This window comes from Sinocyclocheilus anshuiensis, unplaced genomic scaffold (assembly GCF_001515605.1).
Source record: "Sinocyclocheilus anshuiensis isolate Anshui unplaced genomic scaffold, SAMN03320099.WGS_v1.1 scaffold1136, whole genome shotgun sequence".
Taxonomy (NCBI): domain Eukaryota; kingdom Metazoa; phylum Chordata; class Actinopteri; order Cypriniformes; family Cyprinidae; genus Sinocyclocheilus; species Sinocyclocheilus anshuiensis.
This window is the reverse complement of record NW_015548521.1, coordinates 618,361-628,165: the sequence shown is the minus strand read 5'-3', so window position 1 is coordinate 628,165 and position 9,805 is coordinate 618,361. Positions and strand designations below refer to the sequence as shown.

The following is a 9,805-nucleotide window of genomic DNA, read 5'->3' as shown; positions in this document are numbered from 1 at the left end:
AAAAAGAGAATAATTTAAAACATAATATTTCTGAATAGCAGCCAACAGAGCTCTAGCAATGTCTACAAATATTAGACGAACAGATTAATAACAGAATTCTCTTTTGCCACATTATCTAAGTGCACACTGTTTCCTTCGCTAATTGAAAGATTGAAGAAATTAGATGAATGCATCTCCCAGTTTACATCCATCACAGGAAGATGCGAGCACCATGGCAACTAATCAAACACAGCAATGTTTAGTTTAGTCACTAGCTTGCAGCCAGTCCCTGTTCTTGAAGATAATGACTCCTTGATGCCAGCAAGCATCCATTCTCCAGTTTAATTAACCTTCAATATGTTACATGCATCCATGTTTCTGCTTTATTGTGGAGGCTGATACAATCTCAAGTGTTCCGGCTTTCTTTCTTGCACTAGTTTATTTGAACATGCCAAGTCTGCCCTCATGTGGTCTGTGAAGAAACTGAGGGCTGGATTGGTAAACTGATAAGATTATGGTCATTAATGTCCGTCAGAACCAATAGGAGGGTACAGAACGCCAATAAAACAAAACTAAGGTTTTGCATCATTTGTGATTGAATTATATGAATTATATGTGTGCAGATCAAACAGCTACACTAGCCTTTAGCTAAATTCGTTGCATTGTGCATAGTTTTGTCTTGCATGCCTTGCACTAGTTTATTTGAACATGCCAAGTCTGCCCTCATGTGGTCTGTGAAGAAACTGAGGGCTGGATTGGTAAACTGATAAGATTATGGTCATTAATGTCCGTCAGAACCAATAGGAGGGTACAGAACGCCAATAAAGCAAAACTAAGGTTTTGCATCATTTGTGATTGAATTATATGAATTATATGTGTGCAGATCAAACAGCTACACTAGACTTTAGCTAAATTCGTTGCATTGTGCATAGTTTTGTCTTGCATGCTTTTTTATTAACAGATGTGGGTTTTTAATAAAGCCCCTGTGTGTTCTCACTGTTCCAAAGCAACGTCTGCGGTTGCTCTTTAAGTGTTTAATAATTAAAAACTGCTTGGTCAGCTATCTGTTTTGCTTAACACACACAAGGCTTCTTCCTTTAATTTAGTCAGTGGTAGGAATTGCACACACAACTAACAACTAACTAACTAAAATAAATATATATATGTTTTTAAGTTTAGATAATAGACAGACAACAATATCAAATAAACCAGAATTGATTTTAGCCTACAGCTGATCTTAGCTACAATTTGAGCAAGACAACGTCACTATTTATTCATTCATTTATTTATAATAATGATGTTTATGTTTTGGTTATGAGACTGTGCATGGCACTCGCCTGTGATTTCCGTGATTAGCGTCTCTGAAAAATAAATAAATTAATCGCACTATTAATTTTGGTCCCTCAGGAAGATATGTCTCTCTTTTATTATGCATTGCAGTTAAAATATATGTTCACATACGGCGATATTATTTGCTGGCATAGTTATTATTTAGTTAATATTAATAATCTATAATAATACTGTTCTGTTGTAAATATATTTCATACATAACTAAATATGAAGCCTGTGAATTGTTATTAATGCTCAATCATCTTCAATTTTGATCTTTAATTGAGTGTTTGACAATAAAGCAAGACTTATACTACTATACATGCAACTGTGAATGTTCCTACCTGCTCTATTCTAGATTGACACACCCAGATTGTTTCTCTTGGCCAATGGGCTGACAGCGTGGGCGGAGCAAGATGTTGAGATGTTGAGCAAGATTCCTCTCACCAGGAATGAGGTGGTGGGGATGTTGGTGAGACTCACCGTCTTTGGAGCTGCAACATATTACAGCATCAAATGGGTGGTGGAGGCCTTGGATCCGGTACAAAAACAAAAATCCCAAGCCAAGAAATGGGTAAAGATATCTCTGCTACTGGATGTGTGCTCAAAGTAAATGTAATTCCAGTGAAGAATGCATTTAATTTAAATACAGCTTTTCATGGGAGCCTGTAGCTCAAAGTGCTAATTTAATTACTATTTATTTATTTACTTTTATATTTTATTAAAGTTCTATTTTGACCCCTATAGTAGGTGTCTTTTTTTTTTACATCCATAATATTTGGGGGAGGGTGCACAACAATACAATTCTGCTTAGGGCACCCATTTGGCCAGCAGCGCCCATGGCTTAATAGGACTATAAAGATTTCAAGTTAGGTTCAACAAATTTTTATTGACCTTTATTTATTGTGCCTTATTATGTGGTATATTTATTTATACCATTTATCATGTTCCCTCGCTGTCCTCGGGCTGAGCGGTTGATGAAGCAGATCATCAACGTAGAGGGTGTCAGTCTGACCGAGTATGAAATGAACATCGCAACTCATCTCGTCGATCCTCGCAGCATCAAAGTAACCACCAGTGCTGTTGCAATCAGTGCAAACCATTCATCAAATCACCCTGTGCCTCTCATTACATCAGAAGTCTGAAGAAAGACATGCTTTTGTTAGTGAAGACATGATTTATTTATGTCATTGGTTGTCATTTTACACTTTCTGTTCAACTGATTTCCAATTGAATTGTGTTGATAGATTGAAAACCTGTAATCATTGCAGCCTGCCAAGTGATTAGTAGCTTTAGTAGCTAATATCTTCTTCCTTTCCTTGTAAGGTGACCTGGAGAGATGTTGCTGGACTAGATGAGCTCGTCTCAGAGCTGCAAGACACTGTCGTCTTGCCTTTCCAGAAACGCCACCTGTTTCGTGGTTCCAAACTCTTGCAACCTCCCAAAGGTCAGACATGGAGAAAGCATTTGATATCAGTTCTTTTGGACCCCATTCTGTTCTTGTTGTACATTAGGGCTGCATGATAAATCATGTTTCAATCGTGATCACGATCATTGCTTCTCTCACTTAAATAGGCATAATCATCTGCAATATTTACCCAGTGGTTTATTTATTCTGATTATTTATGCATTACATTACATACAAGTGTTCATGCTTGGGGTTGCCAGATTATTATTATTATTATTTTTTTTTTTTTAAATGAATGCATTTTTTGTCCAGTGTTAAACTTAATGGACACAGTCTGGCAACCATGTGCACACTCTCTCAGAGGAAAAAAGCACTAATAATATTAATAATCTAATAATAAAAAAGCAATAATAATCTGAAAACGCCAGATAGCATGTTGAAGTTTAGCGATCTCTGTTGAGAAAACCTGCTCAAATGAAAGTATAATGAAGCAAGTCTGTACAGCCCTATTACACATGTAGTAGCAATATATGAGAAATATCAAAGCAAAGATTGTTGTTTATTCATATTTTTTCCCCTGATTCCCAGGTGTACTATTGTATGGGCCACCGGGATGTGGAAAGACTTTAATTGCCAAAGCAACAGCGAAAGCATCTGGATGCCGCTTTATTAATCTCCAGGCCTCCACTTTGACTGACAAGTGGTACGGCGAATCGCAGAAGCTGACTGCTGCTGTGTTCTCACTGGCCATCAAGATTCAGCCCTGCATCATTTTCATTGATGAAATAGGTAACTTCTGAATATGCTCTAAACGTCTGCCAGATATTTAGGGATTCCAGACAAATACGAAAAATATTACAATGCCAGCTTGTTGAACGTGCTGAATAATTTCACTCAGCACTACTACAGTGATAAACTTGCCTGTAATCCCTGTGTATACGCAGGTGTTTTATATTCATGGGTTTTATGGAAAACGGGGTGTGTACATTTGCATAATGACTGCAATGTTTTCAGTGCTCAGTCTAAGAATGTGGACGCCTGAGTCTCTCAGGCATTTTATCATAGTGTACTAGCTGAAACAGCAGTAAAAGTTCATTATTTTAATTAGTTATGCTTCTTTTAAAGTCAGTACCGCATATTAAATCACAGATTCTGAAAATGTGAAAACTAAGACTGCAAAAAAGTTTATAGTTGTTGATAAAAAACGCTAAATAGTTGTACTTAGGGGTGTGCGATATGACTCGACGATCTGCTTTTGAAGAAATATCGTGGTATCGTGCTATAGCCCACATTCTATCTGTTACAGTTCTGGCGCCTCCGTCTCAAGATACTGTACAACGCCACATACATTCTCATCAAATGTTAACTCAGCGGTAGAGTTACTCTCACGGGACACTGCACTTATTCGCAATCATAAAAGTACATTATTTGCATGTGCTTTAAAGCCTTGCCGGTTAAACGTTTCATTCACGCACTGTTCTGACCTGCGCTTTTTCTGAGCCTGAAGCGCGCGCACTAAAAAGCCTGTCAAACAGCACCTGATTTCTGAACTAAGTTATCTTTTGAGCTAATACTGTAAAAACACACAAGGTTTACATAGACTGAGTTGGTTATGTCTAAAATGAAAGTAAACTAAAAAACGGATGCGTGCCTGTATATTAGATGCGTGCAGCTCTTAAAGGGACAGTACTAAACATGCAGCCGACTGTCATTATACGGAACTTATGGATAGTTCACCTTAAAATTTAATTTCTGTCATTATTTACTCACATGTTGTCCCAAACCTGTAGCTATTCATTTCTTTATTGTGCTGAACACAAAAGAAGATATTTTGAAGAATGTAGGTAACCAAACAGTAGCTGGTCCACATTGACTTTGATAGTAGGAAAAAAATACTATGGAAGTCACTGGGGACCAGCAGCTGTTTGGTTTTCCACGTTCTTCAAAATAGCATTTATGTTCAGCAGAAGAAAGAAACTCATTCAGGTTTTAAACAACTTCTGAGTGAGTAAACGATGGTATAAAAATAAAACACTATGACAGAATTGACAGACAGATGACAGAATTTTTATTTTGGGGTGAAATATTGCTTTAATGTTAATAAAACAACAAAACACTAAGAGAAAAATCACTACTCTTGACTGAAAAACTTTAATACAGTTGCTTTATCTATATAGTGTTTTATTCTTATATTTGTTCATTCAATTTCTTGAATACTCCTGCTAAATACACCTATTGTACCTAAAAATAAAACACTTTTTGTTTTATTTGTATATTATGTGTATTTGTAATGTGTATCTTTGTGTGTATCTTTGGTCTTATTTTTTAATAACAAAGATAAAATAATGACAAAGATTTTTATCTTCGCCCACTTTAGCCTAAATATCCGCCATTCCTTTTTATATTTTGTTACCTTGAAAGGCTTTGTCTTTATAATAGGGAAATTAGTTTGGCTGTAATGCTCAGACAACTTGCAAAATAGTAAAACCAACACGACAAAGAATCGTGATAAAATTGTGATATTTCTGAAAGAAATTGTGATATGAAATTTTTGCCATATCGCCCACCCCTAGTTGTATTGTATATAATCTTATGTAACTGTAAAGTATTATTTTTTTAAATAATATGTGATTTAAATATACCATTTAAAAAGTTTGAGGTCAGTGAATTTTTCTGAAACAAATAGCTGCTTTTTTCCAGCAAGAATGCATTAAATTAATAATAATGTTACAAAATATTTCTATTTCAAATAAATGCAGATTTTTAAAAAAACTTTCTATTCACCTCTTCAAAACATGTATCACAGTTTCCACAAGTATATTAAGTGGAACTGTTTTTAACATTGATAATAATAAGAAATGTTTCTTGAGCAGCAAATCAGCATATTAGAATGATTTCTGAAGATCATGTGACACTGAAGACTGGAGTAATGGCAATTTCATTATAGGTATAGTTATGTTTTAAAATAACAGTTATTGTAAGTTGTAATAATATTTCACAATATATTACTGTTTTATTGTATTTCTGATCTCAAAAAAAAAAAGGGGAAAAAAAGCAGCCTTCACTGACCCCAAACTTTTAAACAGTACTGATTATGTAGTTCTGTAGTTTCCTCATTGCTAAATACTATTTAAATTTCTTGTGATTTTGGGTTAATTTTATAGTAGACTTATGACATATATATCCACATAAAATCTGTCTCTTGCATCAGATTCGTTCCTGAGGAATCGTTCCAGTATGGACCATGAGGCCACGGCTATGATGAAAGCCCAGTTCATGAGTCTGTGGGACGGACTAGACACAAGCTCAAGCAGCCAGGTAGCGCACACATACCGTATGTAGGTTTCAGAGGTCACTGCACTTCCTCAAAAGTGATTAATAGGAAGTAAAAGTGTAATGAGATGTCAATGTCCAGGTAATGGTGATGGGGGCCACTAACAGACCTCAGGATGTGGACGCAGCAATACTGCGCAGAATGCCCACAACCTTTCACGTAGGCCTGCCTGTGAGTCTGCTGAACACACACCTTTACACTCTGTATTTGTTAATTGCCTGTCTTAATCAGGACAAGACATAATTATTTTTGGTCCATTTTCAGAATGCAGCTCAAAAAGAAGAAATCCTTAGACTCATTCTGTCTGGAGAAAATGTAAGATATTAAGCTCTACTTCATCTGCACCGCAATTCCTTCACAAAATGTTTTGTCTTTAAATGTAATGCTTACATTAAAGGTGAAGGGGCAGAAAAAAATGTACCCTTATGACTGGTTTTGTGGTCCAGGGTCACATATTTACACTGCCATTCAAAGGTTTGGGGTCAGTAAGCTTTTTAAATGTTTCTGAGAGTCTTTTATGCTCACCAATACTGCATTTATTTGATCGAAAAAGCAATTTTTAAATTACCTATTCAAATTTAAATTAAATTAAGTAATTTATTCCTGTAATGCTAAAGCTGAATTTTCAGCATTACTACTCCAGTCTTCAGTGTCACATGATCCTTCAGAAATCATTCTAATATGCTGATTTGCTGCTCAAGAAACATTTGTGATTATTATCAGAATAATATATATAAGTTCAAACCAGTTGTGCAGTTTAATATTTTCTATGGAAACAGTCACACATTTTTCAGGATTCTTTGATGAATATAAAGTTCAAAATAACAACAATTATTTGAAATATTTTTTATATAGCATTACAAATGTCTTTACTGCCACTTTAGATCAATTTAATGCATAATTGCTGTATTAATTAGTTTTGAACGAATGTGTGTACATAAAATCTTTTACTTGAATCTTTTTCCATCAGTTAAGTAACGCGATTAAACTGAAGGAAATAGCGGGTCAAACTGAGGGCTACTCCGGCAGTGATCTGAAAGAGCTGTGCAGAGACGCCGCCATGTACCACGTTCGAGACTATGCCCGCAAACAGCAGATGAAACAGATCGCACAACAACTCCAGCTGGATGAAGAAGAGTACGTCTAAGATAGCATTTTATCTGTGTGCACAACATGCAGCTCTCATACTATGTCCTGACTAAGGAAGTTTATAATATCTGGAGAAAATCGTCCCATTAATCTCAAGTAGTTTCTCAGCTGGTCCATCGTCCTATTTAGAAGAGAAACAGTTCAAAATATTCTCTCGAGTTTTGAAATGCTGTATAAATATGCAGTAGTGAATGTAAAAGTAGATTACTCATGACTGATTCTGTCCTGGTGTCCTCTGGTGTGTCCTCAGGCATGTGGACAGCACACAGCTGAGGCCCGTGACTCAACTGGACCTGCTGTTTGGCCTAGATAAGATGAGAGAGTCCAAACAGGCCACAGCTACAGCTGACACAGCAAATCTGAGAGAGGTGCCTCTGGACTGAAAACCTCTCGCTTTACACTCTCATACGCTCATTTTCTCTCTCTCTCTCTCACACTTCTTTCTTTCTGCCTCATCTTTTCCCTTTCCTTTTTAAATTCTCCATCTTTCATATTTCTGTTACACATCAAACCTTAGAATTTGCACTATAATGAATTTCAGTCAGATACTCGAGACTCGTAACTATGTGCATATTTATAATAACAGTAATCGGTAATAATAGACACACTAAATGGAGTTTCATTATTCTTCCGTATTAAATTATTGTTTTAATTATTTCTGCCATGTCATCTGTTGTGCGCATATTGTTCAGAAGCAAATGTCGAACCACTTTTTTGGATATGAGAGAGAGGAATACGAACTTTGCTTTGTCTCTAAGTCCCGGTTTCACAGACAGGGCTTAGACTAAGCCAGGATTAGGCCATAGTTCAATTAGGACATTTAGGTCTTTTTTATAAATGTGCTTAGAAAAAAACATTACTGGTGTGCTTTTTGAGACAAAAGAAAGGCACTGATATATTTTAAGATCAGTCAGTGCAAGTTTCTTTTAGTTGAAACAGCTCAGACTTACATTTTAGTCTGGGACTAGGCTTAAGCCTTGTCTGTGAAACCAGGGGCAAATGTTTTAGTAATTTAATTAAGTGTTTTAATTAAGTGTTGTCTAACTGTCTTATTAGGAAGCATGAGTGTTACTCTGAAGTTAAACTGAATGGTGCATGTGTGACCTTCGTCAACACCAATTTAGCCATGATAAAAATCATTTGTGTCAGGAGCATGTCTGGGTCATATTCAACCCAAAATCAAAAGAAAAAAATATGCATAAAAAATTAGGCCATACATTTGTTTCTTTTGCATTATGACATTATTTTCATTACAATTCATCTCAAATGTTGTGGGAAAAAAATGGGATGTATTGATATATTATTTGTGTTTTGAGGGTTTCATATAGACTATATAGACAGTTTAGTGGCCACTTGAAGTAAAGTTGGACACAGGGAAAAATGGTGCTAAATGTATCTCTACAAAGAAGACTTTTTTTCTTTTTTTTTTTTTGGATAGTGAAAGACGTTAAGCATCTTCATATATTGATGTTCAGATGAGTCTGAGTGTGTATAGAAAGATTGAGCTTGGAACATAAATATATCACTCAAAGTGTCAAACCAGCAACACGATACGCATTTATCAGGTACTGAAATGGGCACAAAGGCCAACTTCTTTCTTAAAACTACCAGTTTCGTCCGTCCTCACTGAAGTTTCTGGCCTTTCACCAGCTCTAAATGCAACATTTTTGCTCTTGTCAAACCACTCCAACGATTTAAGCAAGTGTTTCCTGTTTGATGATTACTGTATGTGCTACAAGCCAAGTCTCCATGTGTTACTTTGATAATGGAAGGAGGGAAATTGTGTCTGGCAGCTTGCTTAACGGTCCATCAAGCATTGCAAATAAATGTCTTCATTTATTCAGATTCATGATTTTTTCAGTGACTTGCCAATGTGACATATTTAACATGTAAATGTGCTTGTTTGGTAAACTGTGCCCACACTAATTCCATGCTTGTAGGGAGATTTGGCTTCCTTTCGCCCTTTGGCACCAGATTACACCTTTAATGCTGCTCTGTTCTGCTTTGAATGTGTGTTGTTCTGGTAATCAGGTACTAGGTTGTTTTATAATGAGATAATCAAATCTTCTGCTTCTGTTATCATATAAATTTTGGTCATAAAGGAATAGTTCACCCAAACATGAAAATTTGCTTCCAAGATCCTTCCAAAATGTACGAGTTTGTTTATTCATCGCATTACACATATAATTTTTAAAAGAAATTTAGCATTACATCACTTACTCACCAATGGGTCCTCTGCAGTGAATGGGTGCCGTCAGAATGAGAGTCCAAACAGCTGATAAAAACATCACAGCAATCAACACATTTCCAAAAGCTGCATGTTTATAATAAACAATTCCATCATTAAGATGTTTTTAACTTCAAACCATTGTCTTCTATCCGTAAAATTGCTTTCTCGAGTGAAAAAGTTGTCTCATCTGAATCGGGAGAGAAATATGCAAATATTAAAGTTAATTAAAGTTAAACGCCTTAATGATGGATTTGTTTTTTTACAAACATGCAGCTTTTTGCTTCACAAGACCTAATTGATGGACTGGATTATTGTGATGTTTTTATCAGCTGTTTGGACTCTCATTCTGACGGCACCCATTCACTGCAGAGCATCC

At 35.9% G+C, this 9,805-nt stretch overlaps 1 protein-coding gene across 1 annotated transcript; it reads left to right on the top strand.

The window, feature by feature from the left end:
- The first annotated feature begins 1,732 nt into the window (after window positions 1-1,732).
- LOC107656802 (ATPase family AAA domain-containing protein 1-A-like) lies at window positions 1,733-7,607 on the top strand. The gene is made up of 9 exons (XM_016444749.1): window positions 1,733-1,879; window positions 2,271-2,375; window positions 2,635-2,755; window positions 3,305-3,505; window positions 5,928-6,034; window positions 6,132-6,221; window positions 6,315-6,365; window positions 7,021-7,187; window positions 7,450-7,607. The coding sequence occupies exons 1-9, from the start codon at window positions 1,733-1,735 to the stop codon at window positions 7,580-7,582; spliced, it is 1,122 nt and encodes a 373-aa protein (XP_016300235.1). The 3' UTR covers window positions 7,583-7,607.
- Window positions 7,608-9,805: the final 2,198 nt, after the last annotated feature.

Bases quoted from the DNA above. Each gene is read 5' to 3' on its own strand.
- LOC107656802 (XM_016444749.1), top strand. From the start codon at position 1,733: ATGTTGAGCAAGATTCCTCTCACCAGGAATGAGGTGGTGGGGATGTTG. The intron at 3,506-5,927 runs GTAACTTCTGAA...CTCTTGCATCAG, and splicing joins CATTTTCATTGATGAAATAG to ATTCGTTCCTGAGGAATCGT. The intron at 6,035-6,131 runs GTAGCGCACACA...GTCAATGTCCAG, and splicing joins ACACAAGCTCAAGCAGCCAG to GTAATGGTGATGGGGGCCAC.